At 53.1% G+C, this 21,971-nt stretch overlaps 4 protein-coding genes across 4 annotated transcripts; 1 reads left to right on the top strand and 3 right to left on the bottom strand.

The window, feature by feature from the left end:
• Window positions 1-1,349: 1,349 nt before the first annotated feature.
• On the bottom strand, window positions 1,350-6,561 carry EMWEY_00034550 (hypothetical protein, conserved; the record flags this gene model as incomplete). The annotated part of the gene is made up of 2 exons (XM_013481954.1): window positions 1,350-3,803; window positions 4,006-6,561. 2 exons carry the CDS (start codon window positions 6,559-6,561, stop codon window positions 1,350-1,352), a joined length of 5,010 nt encoding a protein of 1,669 aa, XP_013337408.1.
• Window positions 6,562-7,554: 993 nt separating this feature from the next.
• On the top strand, window positions 7,555-8,255 carry EMWEY_00034540 (hypothetical protein, conserved; the record flags this gene model as incomplete). Its single annotated transcript, XM_013481953.1, has 2 exons — window positions 7,555-7,778; window positions 8,141-8,255. The coding sequence occupies 2 exons, from the start codon at window positions 7,555-7,557 to the stop codon at window positions 8,253-8,255; spliced, it is 339 nt and encodes a 112-aa protein (XP_013337407.1).
• Window positions 8,256-9,167: 912 nt separating this feature from the next.
• On the bottom strand, window positions 9,168-10,154 carry EMWEY_00034530 (hypothetical protein, conserved; the record flags this gene model as incomplete). Its single annotated transcript, XM_013481952.1, has 1 exon — window positions 9,168-10,154. One exon carries the CDS (start codon window positions 10,152-10,154, stop codon window positions 9,168-9,170), a length of 987 nt encoding a protein of 328 aa, XP_013337406.1.
• Window positions 10,155-11,957: 1,803 nt separating this feature from the next.
• EMWEY_00034520 (ribonuclease II RNB family protein, putative) lies at window positions 11,958-20,238 on the bottom strand (the record flags this gene model as incomplete). The annotated part of the gene is made up of 8 exons (XM_013481951.1): window positions 11,958-12,881; window positions 13,133-13,256; window positions 13,486-13,730; window positions 13,985-14,979; window positions 15,200-15,591; window positions 16,519-17,334; window positions 17,487-18,421; window positions 18,601-20,238. The coding sequence occupies 8 exons, from the start codon at window positions 20,236-20,238 to the stop codon at window positions 11,958-11,960; spliced, it is 6,069 nt and encodes a 2,022-aa protein (XP_013337405.1).
• Between the last annotated feature and the right edge of the window lie 1,733 nt (window positions 20,239-21,971).

Here is a 21,971-nt window from a genome sequence, read left to right as displayed (position 1 = left end):
GGCGCAGGTGGGAAAACAGCTACTGGCGAGAGCTCGACAGCGTTCTTAAAATAGGATGCACACAAGTCATGGGTGGACCATGTGACACAACTACACGAAACGGTATTGTCAATGCTTGACGCCTGATATTAGTTCAGTACAAGCTGCTAAGGAAGGCAAGTCCCTCCTATTGGCGTTTTATTATGCATTTCAGGAAAGAAAGTGCATGCTCTCTGGTGTTGAAACTGCTTTCTGTGGTATGTCACACTGCTGAAAGAATACAAGGCATCGCCTGGGTTGCAGGTAGTCTGTCACCGAAACTACGCTGAATTTTGGACTTTAGTACTTCAAAGCCACCGAGGGTAACTGTTCTATTCACAGTCGGTAGGAATGCAACGCCCGGTCAGTGGGGCGAGAGGCTCCAGAAAATGGTTCCGTATCTCGTGCGCTGTTGTGCAGTGCAGCCTCCAAAAACAATATTGTGCCACGAGCTCACACGGCAATGGCAGCCCATTTGGAAGCAAAAACATCTTTGAATAGACGTTGAGGCGTACTACAGCTTAAACAGTCATTTTCTCAGTGGTTCTCTGTGTAGTTGCGCCATTCAAAAATGCCCATCATTGGTGTTTTCGCCTAAGAGTGAAGTGCATTTAGTTGCAGGGTGAAGGGGCCGCCGGCGATGTCCCCTCAGGCAATGCAAATACTTTACCTCTGCACGGGCAGAACCTCCGCAAGGTTACCGATGACCATTCCCAGACTGTCGTTGGGGCTGTGGTGTTAGAGGGGCTTCCAGTCGACCCCTGGACGGCCCACAAAACATCATCAAGTCGCCACCAAGGGGCCGCCTTTATGGGGTTGGGAGCCTCTGTAGAGCTGTCCGGAAGTATCGCGGGGTCTTCTGGGGGCCTTCTGGGGTCCCCTGGGGGGTGTAGTGATGGCCGTTTGGCAGCCTGCTGAGGCCCGCTTGGGGTTCTGCATAGACTCGCCTTTTGGGCTGTCGCGGGGGCCGTAGGGGGCCTCTTTATGACCTCCTCGGGACCCCTTGGGAGCCTTTTCATTGTTTGCTTGGCCTTTCGTGAAGGCTGTTTGAAGGGTATCCATATGCGTTGAGCTCAGACGCATTCTGGAAGCCACATTTACTCCTATGGGTTTCGGGGTAAGTGGCTGGTAGAAGCCTCAGGAGGACGACTGCGAGTGTGTCTTGCCTTTGAAGTGGACTGTCAGCTGTAAACTGTGGGTGAAGCCAGACCGTGCAAGAGAAGAATGTATGAAGGCCGTGGAATGCATCTCATGAGTCTGCTTCAGGGCATTAGCTTTGGGGCGGCTATGAGATCGAAGAGTCAAAATCAACTCCAGACATGTGCATCATCTCACAGGCCACCTACCCCAAAGAATTCCTCGCGGATTATATGCCTGGCAATTCCGGCCGCTCGCTCTGCCAAACTCCTGCGTTTTCTACGCAGAATTCCTGTTGGTCCGTCGCCTTTGCCTGGGGTTGCTGCAAGCGAAATTTCTCCTTGTCGACCTGCTGCTGCAGATACTGCAGCAGGAACAGTTGCAGGCGGGGGGCTTTTTCTCCCTTTCTTGCTAAACAGATAGCCAGTTTCTCTCAGTCGTGGATGGACAGACTCCATGTTTTCTCTTTTTGTTGTCTTTTTGCTGGTGTTGCTTTGAATGCTGCTGCAGCTGCTCCTCCTCCGGCTGCTTGCGCCCATCACGTCGGGGGCTCCGGTAATTGCTGATGCTCTTCGCACTTGTCCTGCCTGCAGTGCTGGGCGGTAGCAAGTTGCTTTTTCTCCGCAGAAGATCCTTTGTTGTTGCTGTTGTTGTTGGTGCTGCTGCTGCGCTTGCTGCTGCGGTTGGTAGTTGCTTGTCTGTGGGCGCCATAGTAGCCTGTTCTCCCGGCGTTCTGTATTGCGGTCTACGCAGCGCCACAGTTCGTCCTGACTTTGCTGCTTCTGCTGTGTCTGTTGCTGCTTCCCTTGCTCGATGGATTGCTGGGGTTGGCATCCCGTAGCAGTATTGGTGTGTGCGTCTGCCTGCGTACCGCCTCCAGAGAAGCAACAAGCATGACTTCTACTAGGAGGAGAGTCGACCGAGAAGCGATGTGCTTGATGTATTCCTGTTGCAGCTCTGAGAGCAACAACGGCCTTTGCCGGTTGCTGCGCCGGAGCTGCTTCGAGGGTCCTTGCCGGGTCGTGAGCTCGCCTTCGCCATTGGAGCTGCTGCTGCTGTTGTTGCTGCTGTTCACCGTAAGGCTGCTGTTGGGGCGGAAAGATTTGCTGCTGCTGCGGTTGGGTTTCATCTCCCTGGAGCTTCGAGTGTTCTGATGGCCTTGTCTCTGTGGACAGCGGCTGTGTATTTTCCACGGGAGCCCTTTGGGCTGTCCCTCCCCGAAAGTCTTGTTGCCGCACCTGCACGATTTGCTGCTGCAACTGCTGTTGCAGCAATTGCTCCTGCTGGGGGTGCTTCCTGTGGATCACTCGAAGCGAATGCGCGGGGTTGTGCTCCTGTAGCCGGACAGGCAGCCACTGGTTTCCGTATTGTTGGTGTTGCGACTCCTGCTGTTGATGTTGCTGCTGTTGATGCTGCTGCTCCTGTAGTAGTAGTTGTTGCTGCAGGTGAGGGAGGGGAGAGGGGACTTCCGTCACACTACTGGCTATGAGGCTTCCGATTCTGCTGTTGCTGCTGCTGGGGAGGAGTGTGCCGCATGAAATGTCACTGTGGACGGCCAGCTCAGCCGGACATTCTTCAGCAGCCGGGGGAACAGCAGGCGCAACAGCAGGAGCAGCAGCAGGAGCAACGGCAGCAGGAGCAACAGCGCCAGCACAAGCAGCATCCTTCTGGAAAGCATGATCTTCCATTCTGTTCATAACGGGGACAGTAAGTTTGGGGTGGCTTTGCTGATGGTGAGGGGCCGTTGGCCTGCCGGGAGGAGAAGGCGCTGCTGGTGGTGCTGCTGGTGCTGCTGCATTTACTGCTGCGGGGTGGAGTTTCGGCAGCGCAGCACGCGTGTGCTTGTGGAACGCTGCACCTCGGATGTGCATACACGCCTCCTCTGTAGCGCTGCTCGCGTCCAGTTCTAAACAAGGACCCCCAAATTTCCTTAAGGGCATAGGCTGGGGTGCAGCGGGCTCTGACAAAAACCACTTAGGGCCACAGCTTCGCGCCTTGCTGCGTTGCGGTGGCCAAGGGGTGCTTGCAAGAGCAGCAGCAGGAGGGCTAGCAAAAGTACCACTAGCAGCAGGAGCACCACCCTCTGTTGCTGCGGGGGCCATGGAGAATGTATGGTGGGTCTGCAGCTGCTGCTGTGCCAATTTCTCCACAGTTGAGTTGCAAGTAGAAGCAGCTCCAACGTCCCCGTTCAACTCCTGTCGCATCGGCTGCATTTCACTGCAGCCGCCGTTGCTCTCTGTGCTGTTTTTGGGGCAGCGTATTGCGCTTGTTGTTGTCGTATCAAGGCAGGCTTCCGGCCTCTCCTTCTTTGGAGCATCAGACGCACCAGCTGCAACGGCAATAGCAGCAGCACACGCCTTCTGTTGCGCTTCCCTGTTGGCGCTGTTTCTGTTGTCCAGAGCTTGGGGTAGCACCTGGTGGGCTGCTGCGGAGCACAGCAAAGTCTGCTCAGCGTTCTTAACCAAGTGAAGGGCCTGCTGGACTGCTGCTGCTGCTGCTGCTGCTGCTGTCCGGCAGCTGTTGTTTCCCTGAAGCAATGCCTGCTGTTGCTGCTGCAGCTGCTGCTGCAACTCGTGCTGCAGCAGCCCCCAGAGAAGGCCTGCTGTTTGTGGCTTTTTGGGCGAATGGAGAGGTTGGGGCAGCGCCCGCTGCAGCAACAGAAGCGACAGCAAACGGACACATGCAGCAGCACACATACAATTTCTAAAGAGCTTCACCACTACATGCTGGGGGAGTCTTAAACGTACATATACAAGCGATTGTTTACTGCCTCTGCTGCTGGCGCTACTCCTGCTGTTGCTGGTTTTGCTGCTGCAAGAAAACTGAAACAGCACTTCACGGATACTTTACTCGGTGGTGCGGCACGGGCTTCAGGTCGAATTCGCTTGAGCGGTCTGCTGCTGCAGCCGTTGCTGTTGCATTGACACCCGTGTCTGCTTCTGCTGCCTGCAGGGTCTCTCCAGGAAGTGCGAACATTCGCCGCTGCCTAAGGGACCCGCAGCGGCACTGGCAGACGCAACCAGGGCCCCCGCGTCTGATGCTGATGCTGCTGAGGCTGCTGCTGTTGCCCACAGGCTCCGTGGAACGAACGGTTCCATCTGCTTGTGTCGTGGCTGCACCAGCACCAGCAGTAGCAGCTGCTGCGTCCCTGAACCCAGCGGTGGGAAGTTGTGACCCAGGCCTCAGGACAAAGGCTCCTGCTTCTGTGGTCGCAGCTTCAGGTGGTGCCATTGCAAGCTGCAGGTGCTCACCGGTGGCGGACACCTCCTCGTCCCGGAGCTGCTGCTTGAGATGGTGCTGCTGCTGATGCTGGTGTTGTTGTTGCTGCTGCTGGTTTGTGCAGATTGCCGACCCTGCTAAAGTATCCTTTTCTGCAGGAAAACCGACGCGTGACGGAAGTGCTGCTGCAACCGTACCCCTTGGCATTGCAGCTCTTCCTGCTGCTTCATCTTGCTTTGCTGCTGCTGCTTGTGTTGCTGCTGTTGCGGCTGCTGCTACTGATCCCCCTACGTTCCGCGCATTCATCTGGTGAGACACGGTGCATGCAGCCCCGTGGGCCGCTACTTCTTGAATTTTGCGTTGGTTGTTGTTGCTGTTAAGGCTGCTGGTGCAGACCCCGCTACTCAATCTGTTATATTCGAAATCGTCTGGCATCTGCTCCCTCTCTAGCTGCTGTAGCGCCTGCAATAGTTTCTTGCCCTGCCTTTGCTGCGTCTGCAACTGCCGGTGCAGCAGGGGCGACTGAGGCAAGGATATCCGCAACGTTTTTGATCTGCTGCTTCCACCGCCATTAGCGGACACTCCTGGTACGTGTGGATCAGTTGCATGAATGGGTGAGTTCCTCTTGTCTTTCTTGCTGTAGCTGTTGCTGCTGTGGCAGCTACACCGCAGCCCTTTTGCGTATCTGTTGGCGAGGAGAAGCTGCTGCCTCAGCAAATATCTTTCTTCCAGCTGCTGCAACAGCAGCGCCTGCTCTTGCAAGCGCATGCAAATCTTTAATTGCAGTACCGCAATCCCGCACCTGCCTTCCCAGTAGTTACTGCTGCCGTTGCTGTTGCTGTTTTCAAGTTGACTTTTGCTGCTGCTGCGACTGCTACCGCTGCACATTCCTTTCTGCCACCGAGGAGAGAACAACTCACACGCAGCATCGATATCTGACGAATTTTCGTTTTGTTGTTGGTGGTGGTGCTTTTGCTGTTGGCGCTCTTGTTGCTGTTGGTGCTGCTCCTGTAGTTGCTGTTCTTGATGCTGCTGCTGTTGGTAGTGCTGCTGTGGCTGTTGCTGATTTTTGCGTTGCTGCTGTTGTTGTATCTGTTTGGTTGTTGCTCCACCAGGCCATGCGGAAGCTGCAGCTTGCATTTCCTGGCTATCACCACTTCCTCGTACGGGTTTGTTGCAGCAGGACAGATTCTGCGTCCATACCTTTGCTTCTGGGGAGGTAGTTGATGCAGAAGCAGCAGCATCATCAAGAGCAAGAGGAGCATCATCTAAGGCGCAAGCGGATGCAGTAATCGGAACAGCTGCCGGTGCTGTCACTGCAACGCCAGAAGCTTCGCGTGGCTCTTCCTCGATTCTCTGATGCTTTAGAGAGATGGTATGCAAGACCTGCTGGTGATGATTCTGCTGCTCCTGGTTCTGCTGCTCTGCAGCAGTGCAGCCCACTTCAATCGACAGTGGGCTAACAACTGCCGGACAACTGAGATCAACAAGTGCAGGAGGAGACAGATTCCGCGACTCCACAGTAGCAGCAGCAGCAGCAACACCTGCAGCAGCAGCAATTACACAACCTCCATCAGGAAGAATCTGCAATGGCGAATTTACATCAATTGGCTTCTGTGAATCGAGAGTTCTGGGGGAGGAGGTAGAGTGGGTCATGTTGCTGCTGCTGCTGCAGCTGCTGGCAGCAGTAGCAGCAGCAGCATGTGGAGCCTTCGGAATCTCTTCTTCATCTGACTCTGTTTCGGGAGCCTGTGGTCTCAGAGGCAGATGGAGTACAGATTCCGAAGGCCCCACTAGCTGCTGCTGCTGCTGCTGCTTCTGAGACGCTTCGCAGTGCCTTGCCTCAGACGGAATTTGCCGGTTGCTGTGGATATCAGTGGGAGAGGCACCAGCGGGAGATGTAGCAGGGCACCCAGCAGCAGAAAGAACGGCGGCAACAGCAGACTTTTCTCTTCTGCTTCTGCGGCCACGGCGCAGCAGCGCCCGTATACGGGCAGTTCCCTTCTGAAGCAGTTCTAGGGAGGGGCTTCTCTCTGCTGTCCTCTTTCTTCCGTCGTCGCAGCAGCTGTTGCTTGTACTGCTGCAGCTGTTCGTCCTGGTGCAGCTGCTACTCTGGTTGCGAGCAGCTGAGGGAAGGAACCTACGTCTATTTGCTGCTGCTGCACGCGATAAGGTACACGCAGCCATAATTCTCATTTTAGGTCATTTGTCGAACCGAGCAAGCGCAGCAGCAGCCGCTGCTGCCTGTCAAGCAGCAGCAGCTCACTGAAGTGTCTATAACAACTGTGCGACCTTTTCAACACAATAGGTACTCTGTGGGCTGCTCCTTATGATGCTACTGCTTCTGCTGCTACAGCTTCTGTTTCTACTGTTGCTGCTAGCATCGTTGCTGCTATAGCTGCTCTTGCTGCTGGTGTATAGGCGGTGTCACACGACGACACTACCGGCAACCAAAAACACTTCGATTGCACCTTCAAACATGCGCACGCTCATCAGGAACAGCCGCCGCCGGCGCCGCAGCAGCAGCTGTCCAGTTCAGGGTGGTTACACTTGCGTTGCTGCTGCAGATGCTCAAGTGCTCTGTACACACTAGCTCTTCGTGGGCGCATTCTACTGATCTTCTGCTGCTGCGGCTGCCGCCCCCATCGCCTCTAATCCAGTGGCAACACCGGCGACATCAAGAGCAGACAGAAGCAGCAGCGGCAGCAGAAGCAGCAGCAGCGGGGTCACGGTTGCACCGCCTTGGGGCCCCGCGATGTAGAACAGATCCGTCTCTACTGTATCTTCTGATAAAGAAACAAACCATTAATTGCTGTCTCCTTCGCCAAGCAGCAATGCTGCAGCATCATACAGCTGCTGCTGTTGCAGAGTACCAAAAGGCGCATTGACAGCAGCGCAGTGGCAGACAACGAAAGGGGCCGCAGCTGCATCTCCGCTGCTCTTCCCCCCATTAGATGGTATAAGTCCGTTCTATTCTCTTTAATTAATAAATTACATTGCGGCTCTTAATCTTTTCTTAACTGGCTCACTAAACGTCCCTCTTATACCACTGCACGCTTCAGCAACAACAACAACAGCAGCAGCAGCAGCAGCAGCGGCAGCAGCAGCTGCTACAGCAGCAGCTGCTACATCTAAAGGTTGAAATTCCCGCCGGGAGGCGCAACTATTCAGAGATTCACCATGAACAGCAACAGCTCCTGGGGCCAGTTGCCCTCCACGGCAGCAAGGGGTGCAGCAGAGACAGCAGCAGCAACAGCAGCAGAACAGCAGCCCACGGCTGCTCAAGCTATCGTCGATGCTGCAGTTTGTGCGGAAGTAGCGCAGCGCATTCAACAGGCAGACGACTTCTGGCAGCACCTGGAAACGGCAGCAGCAGTAGACGTGGGGCCACAGAGGGCCAAAAGGTAAATATTGTCCGCTGTCACTGCTGCAGCTACTGTTGCTTCTACAACTAGCACTAGTACTACTACTACTACTACTACCACTACTACTACTGCAGGCTCAGTGTCTTTCGCCACCGTATTCGACGTGTGCCTAGTATGCTGCGTAAGCATGAAGAAGACAGTTGTGTGCATGCATGTGTATATGCATGCATGCATACGGAGAATTTGCATGTGTACTTGCCAGCCGTGATAGGTGCATTTGCTGCTAGGAGTTTGCTGCACCTTCTCTTCTCGTTGCTGTCTGTCCTGCTGCTGCTGCTCCTGCTGGTCGTGGAATTTCTGCTGTTGCTGCTGCTGTTGCTCCTGCTGTTTTATCTTTGCAGGTTCGTTGCTGCCTTTAAACAGGCACATGATAAGAAGGTGCAGGAAGCAAACTTAGAGCAGGCAGATCAGCTAGTCGCACAGATATTTAGTGCTCTACAGGAGCAGCAGGAATAGACCAGCAGCAGCTGCTGCTGCTGCAACAGCTGCAGCAGGAGCTGTTGCATGGGGAAAAGTTGTACGACCTCGGCTCCAACGGAGCATTGGTAGCGGTACAGCAGCAGAAACAACGACGCAACGGCTACACCGGCACAACAGCCACTCACAGCAGCAGCACCAGCAGCAGCAGCACGACATGCAGCAGCATCGGCGGCGGCAACATCATCCCGCATGGAAGAAATATATTAGATCATTAGGCCCGTACAAGTTGCAGCAGCAGCTGCTGCAGTCCATCTCTGCAGCAGCAGCAAGCGCAGCAACACCTGCAGCTGCGGGGCCTGCAGCATCCCCACTAGCAGCAGGTGCAGCGAAAAAACAGAGCAGCAGTAAGGGTTGCTGCAACAGCTGCAGCAGCAACGAGCTGTTCCCCTCTTTGTGGGCTACCCGGCTTTACGGTGTACAGCCACCTCCGTAGTTGCGTGTTATTCTCTGAAGCAGCGCCGCCCGTTCCATGAACGCTGCATGCAGCAGCAGCAGCACACATGCTTCTGCTGCTAGAGTGACAGCTGCATGCACTCATTTGCTCCCTCTGCTGTTCGCAGCCGCTGCTGCACTGTCAAAACACAAGGGCCCCGGAAGTAATCCAGGGAACGAGGCAGCCAGCTGCAGCTTCTGCTGCTGCTTGTGCTGCTGCTGCTGCTTGTGCTGCTGCTGCTGCAGCAACAGCAGCAAACCTTAACAACTCACATTTTCCACTACTATGCAGCTGCAACAGCAGCAGACGCTGCAGAGAGAAATGTACTGAGAATACGGCACTTACACGCAGAAGCAGCAGCAGCTGATAATATTCCGGCAGCAGCAACAGCAAAAGTTGCCCGGTGCTGTTGTTGTTGCTGCTGCTGCTGAGTTTGCCGTTACATACACTGCAACTCAATCGACACTCATTGCTCCTTGCGACGTTTGGGAGGCGGTGCGCAGCAGCGAGTCCTCTTCCTGATTCTCCTGCTGCTGCTGTAGTTGGTCTTGCTGCTGCAGTTGCTCTTGCTGCTGCAGTTGCTGCTCCAGCTCTTCATCTTCTGAGTCTTCGTCTGCTGCAGGGAGTAGCAGCAAACCATCCCTCCCCAGTGCTGCTGCAGCAGTTAGGCCGTCAATCTGCTGCTCCTGCTGCTGAAGCTCTGCCAGTGCAGCAATGGGGTCCACGGGCTTCTGCAGCAACAGCTCTTGCTGCTGCGGCGGCAGCAGCAAAGCTTGCTGCTGTAGCTGCCGCAGCAAGGGCTCAAATGGAGGGTTCTCCACATAAGGCACAAGGGCTACACAAGAAGATGCTGGGGAAGGGGGAGCTGCGGGCCCCACATCTGCTGCTGCTGTTGCTGCTGCTGCTGGAGCTGCTGCTGACGGTGGTTCTGCTGCTCCTCCTAGAGCTGGCGTCGGTGCTTCTACTGCTGCCGCTACTGCTACTGGGTCTGTTGCTGTTGCTGCTGCAGCTGCTGCTGTCTTTAAGCGGCTGCACTTAGGCAGAGGCGCCTCTGATGAAAAGAAACGTTTGCGGCCTGAGGAGGCACATGGCTGCTGCTGCTCCTGCAGTTGCTGCTGCAGCTGAGGGAGCACAGAGTGTGGCTGCTCCGATCCTTGTTGCTGCTGCAGCTGTTGCTGCTGCAGCTGTTGCTGCTGCAGTAGCTGCTGCTGCTTCAAGACAGGCTGGAACGGAGGGGTTCGCTCTCTTCGATAGCTACCCTCTAAGCTAAGTAGCCGCTGCCTCTTGAGCTGCCTCTCAGATGCCTGCTGCTGCTGCAGCTGCAGTTGCTGCAGTTGCTGCTGCTGCTGCAGCGCCTGTGGGAGGGGCGCAGCAGCAACACTCGGGTGTGGAGGGACTGCATCTATAATGGGGGATAAACCGCGCTTCTGAGACGACGGCATGTTGCTGCTGTTGTTGCTTTCGTTGCTGTTGTTGCTGCTGCTGCTGTTGTTGTTGTTGTTGCTGCTGCCTGGATGCTGCTTTGGGCTTCAAGGCTTCAGCTGCCGCTGCGCTGGAAGCTGCTCCTGTTGGTTGTCCCGCTGCAGCTGCTGGTGCAGCAGCAACAACGCCTCGAACTGCATGCTCCTGTTGATATCGTGACCTGTGCCCTGCTTGTTTGGCTGCTGCTGCTGCTGTTGCTGCTTCTGCTGCTGCCGTACTTTTGATTCCAAGTAAGGATTCTTGGGGGAAAACAGATATTTAATTAATGTGTAACGTTTAGAAGGTCCTGCTGCAGCTGCAGCGTCAGCAACACCCAACACATTAACAGCTTCCCCTGTTGCTGTTGCTGCTGGTGCTGTTGCTGAAGTTTGTTGAGGCGACTCCCCCTGTTCAGTGTTTTGCTGCAGCAGTTAAATATAAAACAACAAATATGATTAAATCGCTAAGCCAACAACAAAGGGAAAAGGCGTCAGTAGTAAGCAAAGAGCGAATGTTCTGGGGGGTTAACTCAACAATTGGGGCTGCTGTTGCTGCAGCAGCAGCAGCTGCTGCAGCAAGTGCTGAAGTAGCAGCAAATGCCAGTATAATATACATTTCCCATTTTTTTTAATAAACTAAAGTAAAACGGCTTCCAATAGAAACCAGTCGCTGTTTCTGCTGCTGCTGCTGCTGCTGCCTTTGGGTTGCACATACATTCCATTGTGTGCTTCGCGATCTGCCTGCTGCTGACGTTGAAAGAGATTGGGGTGTATGTACGATGCATATTTACAGTACGTTGTGTGCGCATACCCCTATAGGCCATCAGCTGCTGCTGCGGCGACAGCAGCAGCAGCCGCTACAAATGCTTCGGCCACATGCCCTGTTGCTGCTGTTGCTACACGGGCTGCAACCGATCTAGTTGATGCTGTTGTTGATGCTGCTGTAGACGCCGCTACAGCGGCAACCATGCCTTTAATGCTGCTGTTTTTCTCGCTGCTGCTGCGTCTGCTTCTGCTGCTCCTCACCAACAGCTGCTGCTGTTGCTGCAACAACTGATGTTGTAGAAGCATTGCTGCTGCTTTTAGGTACTCTGCACTAACTGCAGCAGTAGCTTCTGCAGCAACAACTGCTACTGCAACAGCAACTGCTGCTGCTGTAGATAATGCTGCTGTCATCAGCAGCAGTCCTCAGATGTAGACTGTTGAGAGCACGCGAAGGAGGAAAGGGCTGCATGCATTATCTCTATTTATTTATTTATTTATTTACTTTATGTATTTATCTACTTACTTATCGTCTCTATATTAATTACTAGTTTATCTCTTAATTAATAGAACAAATGATATAAATCAATAAATATACTTATTAATTAATAAGATTATTTATTTTATTCCTTATAAATAAAAAACAAATAATTTTTATTAATAAATAAATATTAAGCCTTTTTATTTGTTAATAAATAACCCTCCTCCCCACACCCCACAAGAGGGGAATAAACAGAGACAGCAGCAGAAAAGGGACACAAGGAGCAGCAGCAGGATAGAGAGACATCAGCAAAAGGAGAGACACAAGAAACAGCAGCAAAAGAGACAGAGACAGCAGAACAGAAGAGACACACGAAGTAGCAGCAAAGGAGACGGAGACAGCAGCAAACATCGACAAGAGCAGCAGCGAGACAGAGATAGGCAACAAGAAGAAGGAGAGAGTAGCAAAAAAGGTATCAAAAAAAGCTGCAGCAGCGAGGAGAAAGCAGCAGCAGCAGCTGCTGCTGCAGAAGCAGCAGCAACTTAATGATCAAAGCATAGTCTAAGAGACCACTGTCTCTCCCCTGGCAGCAGCAGCACACGAAGGTCATTAAATAAATAAAGATTTGCTTCTTCACCTTCTCTTAATCCGCTAATACTGCATGAAGGGCCACGCAGCATTGCTGCTGTCTCCTTATCTACTTGTACAAAGGAGCAATCATCATCACCATGCAGCAGCATCTCTTGCTGCTGCTGCTGCTGCTGGTGTTGCTCCTGCTGATCATGATCAGGATCATGCTGCTGCTGCTGCTGCTGCGGTGATGAAGACTCCGCTGGCTTCCCCAGTCTACGCACGCGGATCGAACGAATGCAACTGCCTCCACTGGACACTGAAGACGGGTGGTCTGCTGCTGCAGCAGCAGCAGCAGCAGCAGGGGCCTCCTCTTCCTTCCATGAGACCAGCTCCAATCCTAGGGTAGCAAGGCTGCAGCTGCGCGCCTGCCTCAGAAGAGGCACAAAGAGCTGCAGCGCCGGCTGTGTGGGGACTTCTTCATCAGCAGCAGCAGCTGCTGCTGCCGCTGCTGCTGCTGCTGCTGCTGTGGAGGGGCAGCACCCATCTCCTGATGGGGAGTCGTGCTGGGGAGGGTTTGTGGTAAGTTTTCCTGGCAACTTTTCAGAAGTTGCTGCTGCTGCGTTTCCTGCTGCTGCTACTGCCGGTGTTGCTGCGTTTCCTGCTGCTGCGGTTTCTGTTGTAGCCTTCGCTCCTCCTGCTACTACTGCTGCTTCTGCAACACGTGCAGCAGGAGCTCGACTGTTGGGTACATGAATATGTACAATAGAAGCATAACCATAAGGAAGTCCCTTAGGATGTGCAGCCTTAAGAAAACGATTAAAGTACCATGAAGAAAAAGATAATTGTGCATCATCAGCGCGACGTTTGCTGCGGTTGCAGTGATTACAGATCGCCTGCAGCAGATACAAGAAAGAAATAATATAGGACAGTCAAACAGCAGCAGAAGCAGCAACAGCAGCAGCAGCAACAGCAGCAGCAAGTATGACAGTAACACAGGCAAAGTGGCATCTGCAAGAAGAACACCACCAGAAACAGCACCAGCAACGTAGCAGCAGCAGCAGCATCTGCCGCTGCAAGAGAAGCAGCATCAGCTGAAGCAGCTGCAGCAACAACAAGGCAGCAGCAGCAGCAGCAGAAGCATTACTTCTAAATCGGCTAAGGATGCCGTCATGCTTGGCGACTGAAGAATTCGATGGACCAAAATATCCGCATAACGGCGAATAGGAGATGTGAAGTGAAGATAAACAGGAAGAGCAAGGCCCCAATGTCTGCAGCAGCAGCAGCAGCAGCAGCAGCAGCAGCAGCAGCAACAGCAGCAGTAGCAGTAGCAGCAACAGTAACAGTAGCCCCAACAAAGGTACCAATTGCATGCAGCAACTACTGCAATGACGCTGAATTCATAAGAGGAACGGTGGCGCATAAAACGCCCAACCAACTGCAGCAGTAGCAGCAGCAGCAACAACAGAAGCAGCAGCAGGAACTGCAGCAACAACCTACGCAGCAGACAAGGGCGCGTCTGAGTTGAGAGTTGAGCTCGGCAATGACGGAGATATGCATGAAGCTAATTCGCATGAGGGGTCCTTATCTGTGCTGTTGCTGCTGCTGCTGTCGTTGCTGCTCGTGCTGCTGCTATCATCCCCAGCAGCAACAGCAGCAGATGGGTTTGCTGCTGACTCAACAACCCTATGGCTAGGCACATACTCTGCTGGCAGCAAATCCTTCAAGCAGGCGAAGCAAAGGGCCTAATCAGAGAACAGCACAGGCAACAGCAAGTCGTAGTAGGAGCAGCAAGCAGCAGCAGCAGCAACAACCTAGTAGTATGGCCCCAACAGCAGCAGCCGCTGCAGCGAAGCAAACCGATAGCAAGGAGTCACACTCCCTAACAGCAACGGCAACGACGGAACCTGCAGCAACGGCTACAACACCCGAACCAGCAGCAACAACAGCAACAGCAGCAGCAGCAGCAGCAACAGCAGCTAAGGCAGCAAAGCCTCACTTCAAAGGCATGAGGGGGCATTCGCGATGCACAGAAATTCAACAATTCCCCTAATGCAGGTTCGCTGCAGTCATCATCCTCATCATCATCAGCAGCAGCAGGAGAAGCTATTGCTGCTGCTTTTGCTTCCCCTGTTGTCGCTGCTGTTGCTGCTGCTGTTGCTGCTGCTTCTGCTTCTGAGACAGTGGTGCTCAAGCAGCCACTGGTATTTACACGCAGCTCTTGTGCGTCTTTTCCCGCTGTATTTTCAGCAGGTGCAGCCAGTGCCGTTCCATCCTGCTGCTGCTGCTGTTGTTGTTGCTGCTGCTGTTGCTGCTGCTGTTGTTGCTGCTGCTGCTTTCTGGAGTGTACATATGCACGGAATTCTCTTGCAAGAGAAGGGCCAATTAGCTGCAGCACTCGACGAGTAGCTTGAGCGTTGCTGTTACCGTGTCTTCGTACGACACCCCCAAATACCAAGGGAGAAGCAGCGGGGCCTGCTGCTGCTGCTGTCGCTGCTGCTGCTGGTGGTGCTTCTGCTGGTAGCTGTGCAGCAACAACGGATCCTCCCTCAATGCTAGGCTGGCCTGGTGCAGCAGCAGGAGAAGTAACTATTCCTTGGGCGGCAGTTGCTCCTGTTGCTGCTGGAGCTGCACCTTCTGGAGTTGCCTCTCCTGCTGCTCCTCCTGCTGCTGCTGCATTAGCTGCTGCTACTGCTACTGCTTTCCTGTTTTCATTTACAATGTGAGCAGCAACAATGTGGTTAGCAAGGACCATCGATTCCTCCACCATTGAATGAGCCCACGGCCTCTGCTCCCTAACAATTCTCAGTCGCAGCGGCCCACTGCTGCTGCTGCTGCTGCTACTGTTGCTGCTGCTGCTGTTGTCTGTGACCTTTTCGAAGGAGACACTCCAGCCAGCAGCAGAATTCAGCTGCAAACTGCCGCTGCTGCAGCGCACCGATCCCCGTCTTGCTGCCAGGTGGTGCAGCAGCAGCACGTCCTCTGCCACACCGCCTATAGATTTACAACAGCGGCAGCACATGCAGCAACTCATCAGCAGCAGCAACAGCACCAGCACTGCCGGGAGCAGTAGCATTAACCACAACATGACAGGAGCAGCAGCAGCATGAATAACGCAAGAAACAGCAACGACAGCACCAGCATTAACATCAGCAGCATCAGAACAAGCAGCAGCACATGCAGCAGCAGCAGCAGTAGCAGCGGGACTGCCTACCTGGTATATCATGCTTTGCTGCTTCTTCGCGCACTATGCCTATGACGTCTGCTACCTCCATAAGACTAAAGTTCGCCTCTTGCTGCTCTCTTTCGAGTTGCTGCAGCAGCAACTGCAGCAACTCAACAGTGCGGTTAGCTTCACCCTGCTGCTGCTGCTGCTGCAGCTGTTGCTGCAGCTGTTGGTGGTGCTGCTGATGGGAGGCTATAAGCTGCTGCAGGTTCCTCGCAGAGAGAAGGCGCAGCAGCTGAGGAGACACCAACGGGGATTGTTGTGTCTGCGGCAGCTGCCGCTGCTGCTGCTCCGTTAGAAGCAACCGCGAATGGTGCTGCTGCATGCAGCAGCTAAGGGACTCCAAGAACTCGTCAACTTGAGAGTAGGTTAGTCGCGCTCTGCAGCAGCAGCAGCAGCAACACGCACACTTAAGAGTATTGGGACCTGCAGCTTGTTGTACTACTGGTGCTGCTGTTGTTGCTGCTGCAGCTGCTCTTTCTGCTCCTTCCCTCCTGCTATGGAACCAGCAGAGATCAACAACACGAAAACTGTGCTGCTTAGGTGCAAGCAGCGTCAAGGCTAGCAGCAGCAGCCAGCGTCCTTCAAGCTGTGGCTACTGCAACAGCAAGATGCCGCCGCCGCCGCAGCCAGGGGAGCTGCCTCAGCAGCGACAGCGGCACCAACAGCAGCAGCAGCACTAAGAGCCACAACAGCATCAGCAGCAGCAACAGCAGCACCCGCAGCAGCACCAGCACCCGCAGCAGCATCAGCACCCGCAGCAGCATCAGCACCCGCAGCAGCAGCAGCAGCAGCAGCAGGAACATACGCGGATTGAATAATAGTAGGTGATAGTCCTGCTTGTATAATATTAGTTGTATAAGAAAGACGACAAAAAACAGAACGACAAAGACGAGGAGAAAAAGGGAGTAAAGAACAGACACCTTCACTTAAATCACGAGGAAGCATTGGGTATACCCTGCAGCAGCAGCAACAGCAGCAGCAGCAGCAGCAGCAGCAGCAACAGTAGTAGTAATGGGACCACAGTGGTAACAGTAACACAGATACCCGAAGAAACAACAGTAGCAGCAGCAGGGAAAGGGGGGAGCAGCAACAGCAAGAGCAGCAGCAACTATCGCAAGAAAGGCCACAGCAGCAGCAACAGCAGCAGCAGCAGCAACAGCAACAGCAACAGCAACAGCAGCAGCAGCAGCAATTACTTTGTTTCTAGATAAATAGTTGTTGCTCTTCTTTTTGCCTCTAAATCTAATGGAGAAGAAAGAGGAACAAAAGAAGAAACATCCGCTACATGCACACCTAATTCATACTCTAAACCTGCTGCTGCTACTGCTGTTGCTGTTGCTGCTGCTGGTGCTACTGCTGCTGCTGCTGATGATGATGATGAAGCAGCAGCAGCAGCAGCAGCAGCAAGTGCAGCAGGGGAGGGCAACATGCGGATGCTGATTGCATCATCAAGGTCTTTTGCTGTTGGAGGATCTATACTAAAGATACGAAGAGGCAGCTTCTTTACTGCTGCTGCTGCTGCTGCTGCTGTTTCTGTTGCTGCTGCTGCTGCTGCATCAGCACCTGCCTCTGATGCTGCTTCTGGCAGCAAAGGAAAGAAGCTTAACCCCGGTTCTTGCGCAGCAGTTGGTTGCTGCTGTTGCTGCTGTTGCTGCTGCTGCTGCTGCCTGCAATCAATGCGAGTGTTGCTGTCAATTGCCTGCTGCAGCCACAAAGGATTTCCGGTGTATGGGCAGGTAGCATGCAGCTGCTGCTGCAGCTGCCTATACACCTGCGGAGGGAAATCTCTAAACTCTAAGCCAGCTAGCTGCAGTGCTGTGTCTGCTTCTGCTGCTGTGTCTCCTTTTATTCCTATTATAGACACATCTGCTGCTGCTGTTGCTGCTGCTCCTGTTGCTGCTGTTGCTGCTGCTGTTGCTGCTTCTGGAGACTTCATGTTCAGCGGCCAATCCCCACGCTGCAGCAACACTAGCAGAGATTTGCACGAGCCCGCAAGAGACAGCAAATATCTTGCTGCTGCCTCCAATGAGTTCTCTCCTTCCTGCTGCTGCTGCTGCTGCTGCTGCACGGCGCGCAGCACAGACAGCAGAGGGACGCGGAAGGGCGGCAGTCGGCTGTCTCTGAGGCAGCAAAGACAAGAAACAAATGTAACGCAATGAGGCACATGTGCTGCTGCTGCTGAAGTTGTTGCAGCAGCAGCAGCAGCAGCTGCAGCTGCTGCTGCTGCTGCGTACTCAACACGGCAGAGATGTAGCAACAAGAGGAGACGCACCTTGGTTGAGCTTTTACAGTAGCCATGTCTTGCAACGACACTTGCTGCTGCTGCTGCTGCTGCTGCTCATCCTGTTGCAGGTGCTGCAGCTGCTGCTGCACCTGCTGCTGCCGTAAGAAGCGGCGAATTGCTGCTGCATGCAGATGCGGCTGTATTGCTGCAACAATCTCTCTTGTTGCTGCTCCTCTCTCTACTATATACACCACGCGGCATGTAGGTCGCAGCAGTTGCTGCAGCTGCTGCTGCGGTGGTTGTTGCTGCTGTTGCTGCTGCTTCTCTTGCTGCAGGGGACTGCTGCAACGGCTTCCTTCCCCCCTGGATAGTTTGCTGCTGCGGGTCTGCCGCCGTCGACCCGCCGTTGCTGGTTCTGCTGCTGCTGCGGCTGTAGTTGCTGTAGCTGTTGGTGTTTCTGCTGTTGCTGTTTCTGTTGCTGCTGCTGTTTCTGTTGCTGCTGCTGTTTCTGTTGCTGCAGCACCACTTGCCTGTGCAGCAGCAGGCCTATCCAACTCAGCAGCATCAGCATCAGCATCCGCAGAAGCAGCAGGTGTATCAGCAGCAGGAGAAGCAACTCCCTTCATTGACTGTCCACGGGAGTCGCCCTCCAACTGCTGCAGCACAACGCTCTGTTGCTGCTGGTGCTGCTCCCCCTTCTGTTGCTGCTCCCCCCTATGTTGCTGCTCCCCCTGTTGCTGCTCCCCGTGCTGCTGCTGCTGCAGCTGCTGCAGCAGGTTGGTGCATGCATCCTCTGTAAGAATTTTGCATGCAAAAGTAGCAATAACTAGATCTGCATGCATCGCTCTGTTGCGATTTATAAATCCGCCAACTTCAAATGCATGCAGACACTCCCGTGTCTCCGGGTGTATATACACCTTATAAGGAGCAGCAGCAGCAGCAGCAGCAGCAGCAGATAAAGAAGAAGGACGTACCAATAATAGCTGCAAATATATACATAAATACATATAAACAGATACACAAATGATTAGGCAGAATAGCAGCAGCAACAACAGCAGCAGTACTAGCAGGGGCTACAACAATGCCTGCAGCAGCAGCAACAGCAGCAACATTAACAACAGCAGCAGCAGCAACAGCAGCAGCAGTTACTGAATTGCCTTACTGCTCTCTCTGTCTTTGTTGCAGGTATATGAATTGTCCCCTTTATTGCTAATCCTGCAGCAGCAGCATTTGCTGCTGTCTCCTTTGACCAGTATGGCTCAAAGTACCTGCTGCTGCTGCTGCTGCTGCTGCTGCTTTCTGGCCCTGTTGCTGCGGTTGCAGCAGAGCAATCATCGATGCTGCTGCTGCTGCTGCTTCCTGGTCCTCCTGCTGCGGTTGCTGCAGAGCAATCGTCAATGCTGCTTCTGCTGCTGCTGCTGCTGCTGTCACTGCGACGCGTAGCACGCGCAGGAAGCCTTCTGCTGCTGCGGCCCTGCTGCAGCATCAGCTGCTGCCGCTGCTGCTGCAACACAGTTCTACGGGCTACCCGAGAGCGTGTACCGCTGGTGCTGCTGCTGCTGCCGCTGCTGTTGTTGTTGTTGTTGTTGCTGCTGCTGGCAGTTCTACGACTCGCCTTTGCTGCAGCAGCAGCCCATTCCTTTGGCTTCTGCTTGAATTGCTGCAGCAGCTGCTCGTATTCTTCTTCTTGCTGCTGCTTCTTCTGCAGCCGCTGCAGTCTGCGTTCTGCTGCAGACATCCGTTTCTGCTGCTGCTGCTGCTGCAGTTGCTGCTGCTGCTGCTGCTGTTCTGAGCAGTCTGGAGGTCTCCACACAACTGGATGTACACCATAGGGAGATCCATTGTGCGGCATCTGCTGCTGTTGCTGCATCTGCTGCTGCTGCTGCTGAGGCTGCTGCTGCTGCACCGCAGCACAGCCCCAACCTACTGCAGGCCCTGGATCTCCAAGAGGATGACCATAGTTGGCTTGTTGCATCTGCTGCTGCTGCTGCTGCTGCCACTGCTGCTGTTGCCATTGCTGCTGCTGCTGCTGCCACTGCTGCTGCTGCTGCGCCTGGTACTGCCACATGCGGTACTGCAGCAGCCAAGAGATTTGCTGCTGTATTTTAGCATCGGCCTGCTGCGCAGCAGCCAGTGTTGCATTCTGCTGTTGCTGCTTCTGCTGCTGCTGCCACGTCGGCTGTCTTAGCTGCATATCTGCTGCTGCTGCTGCTGCTGCAGGGGAGCAGGAGCTGCTTCTGGAGACACCCACGAAGCCCCCTTCCTGTGGCTGCTGCTGCAGCTGCTGCTGCCATTGTTGATGTTGTTGATGCAGCTGCTGCTGCTGTTGCTGCGGCCATTGTTGATGCTGCTGTTGCTGCTGCTGCTGCTCCTGCGGCTGCTGCTGCTGCTGCTTCCGCTGCTGTGAGAGGCTTCGTTGTTTAAGAGGCTTTCCACGGCCCTTCCCAAGAGGGGCTTCATACGGCGGCCGAGCAACAGCAGCAGCAGCTGCTGCTGCTGCTGTTGCTGCTGCTGCTGCAGATGCTGCTGCTGCAGATGCTGCTACTGCTGTTGTTTCTCCTGCAATCCCTTTCTCCTGACCAACAGCAGAGTGCAATGCACGAAGGTGAGTCCATGTTGCTGTTGCTGCAGGAGCTGCTGCTGCTGCAGATACTGCTGGTGCTGCTGCTGCTGTTGCTGCAGCTGCTGCAGCTGTACTGTGCGTTCTTACATTGGTTGCTGCTGCTGCAGTTGCTGGACGATTTGCTGCTGGCAGCTGCAGCGGCAGGCGACCTCTGACTCTGCGCAGCGAATGTAGCATTGCTTGAGCTGCAACAGCAGCAGCTGCTGCTGCTGCCGCCGCTATTCCTGCTGCTGTGGTTATTGCTGCTGCAGCTGCTGCAGTTGCTGCAGTTGCTGCTCCACAGAAGTTACGAACTACTAGGGCTGCAGGCTACCGCCCTCCAGCACAACAACAGCAGCAGTAACCATTGCAGCAACAGTAGCAGCAGCAGCAGCAGCAGCGATAGGCCGTATTACTGGGGGGTCGGCTGCAGCAGCTGCTGGTCTACTGCTGCTGCTGCTGCTGCTGTGGATACGCAGAAGGATAAACTATAGGGGTGCAGCAAAGCCCTTAAGGGTGTGTCTTTGCCTTATCGCTGCAGAAGGCAGCGCTGCTACTTCCGCGACTGCTGCTGCTGCTGCTGCTGCTGCTATTATATCTGCAGCAGCAGCAGGATCGTGGGGGGCGGTCTTGCTGCTAGTTATCCCTTATTAAATAACAAATAATTAATTATTTTTATTATAAATAAATAATAAATTATAATTAAATTTAATTAAATATAATTAAACTCGTATTTGCTGCTGGTGTTTCAGCGCATAGGGCCCCGATGCATGCGCTACCTGCATGCGATGCAGCAGCAGCAACAACAGCAGCAGCAGCAGTTGCAGTTATAACTGTTTCTCTTTAGAGTGTCTGCAGCAGCAGCAGCAACTGCAGCAGAATAAAGGGGACAATTAGGGAGAGAGATAAATAATTTCGTCTAGCTGCTGCTGCTGCTGCTGTTGTTGCTGCTGCAGCTGTTGGTTTTGCTGCTGCTACTGGCATTGTTAATGTTCTAGTTGCTACTGTTGCTGCTGCTGCTGCTGCTGGTCTAGCTGCTGTTGCTGCTGGTGGGCGTGTAGCTGCTGTTGCTGCTGGTGCTGCTACTGTTGGTGGTGTCACTACTACTGCAGCGACTGCTGTTGCAGTCATCGTTGCTGCTGCCCTAGCTACTGCTGCTGCAGCAGCAGGGGAAGGAACATTTCTGCTGCTGCTGCAGCAGCAGCAGCAGGAGGAACATTTCTGCTGCAGCACGATAAGGACGATCTTCCTTCGCTAGTCACGGTGACTGTGTGTCCTTTATATAGGCCCTAATGCTGCTGCTGCTGCTGCTGCTGCTGCTGGTGTTGCTGTTGCTGCTGCTGCTGCTGCTAGTGTTGCTGCTGCTGCTGCTCGTTATCTGCGTTGTTCCCCTGTCTGTATTAACTGTCTCCTCTATACTGCAGCAGCAAAAACTACTAGCTAATCTGTCCCTCCCTTTCTTTATTATTATTTAATAATTAATAAATTTATTTATTTATTTATTTATTTATTTAGCTGCCTATACACCGCAAATAAGATAATTAAGAGATAAAAATAAATAGTTATAATATATACACCTGAGGTGTACGTACACCCCACAGGTGTGTCTATATATACACCTATAGAATATTTATTATTTATTATTTATTATTTATTTATTATATATATAATTGTTAATTATATTATTAGTATATTATTTATTAGTTATACTATTATAATATTATTTAGGTGTATATACACCTAAATAATATTTATATATATGTGTGTCTTTATAAAGACACAATATAATTATATTTATATTAATAAATAATATATATAATTAAATAAATATTCTTTTTCTTTATTATAAATTTATTTATTCATTTATTTATTTATTTATCTATTTATTTATTTATTTATTTATTTATTTATTTATTTATTTATTTATTTAT

The sequence above is a fragment of the Eimeria maxima genome, genomic scaffold (genome assembly GCF_000499605.1).
Source record: "Eimeria maxima Weybridge genomic scaffold, Emw_scaff472, whole genome shotgun sequence".
In the NCBI taxonomy this organism is placed as follows: Eukaryota; Apicomplexa; class Conoidasida; order Eucoccidiorida; family Eimeriidae; genus Eimeria; species Eimeria maxima.
The sequence above is the reverse complement of the archived record's forward strand: the minus strand, read 5'-3'. Positions and strand labels throughout refer to the sequence as shown.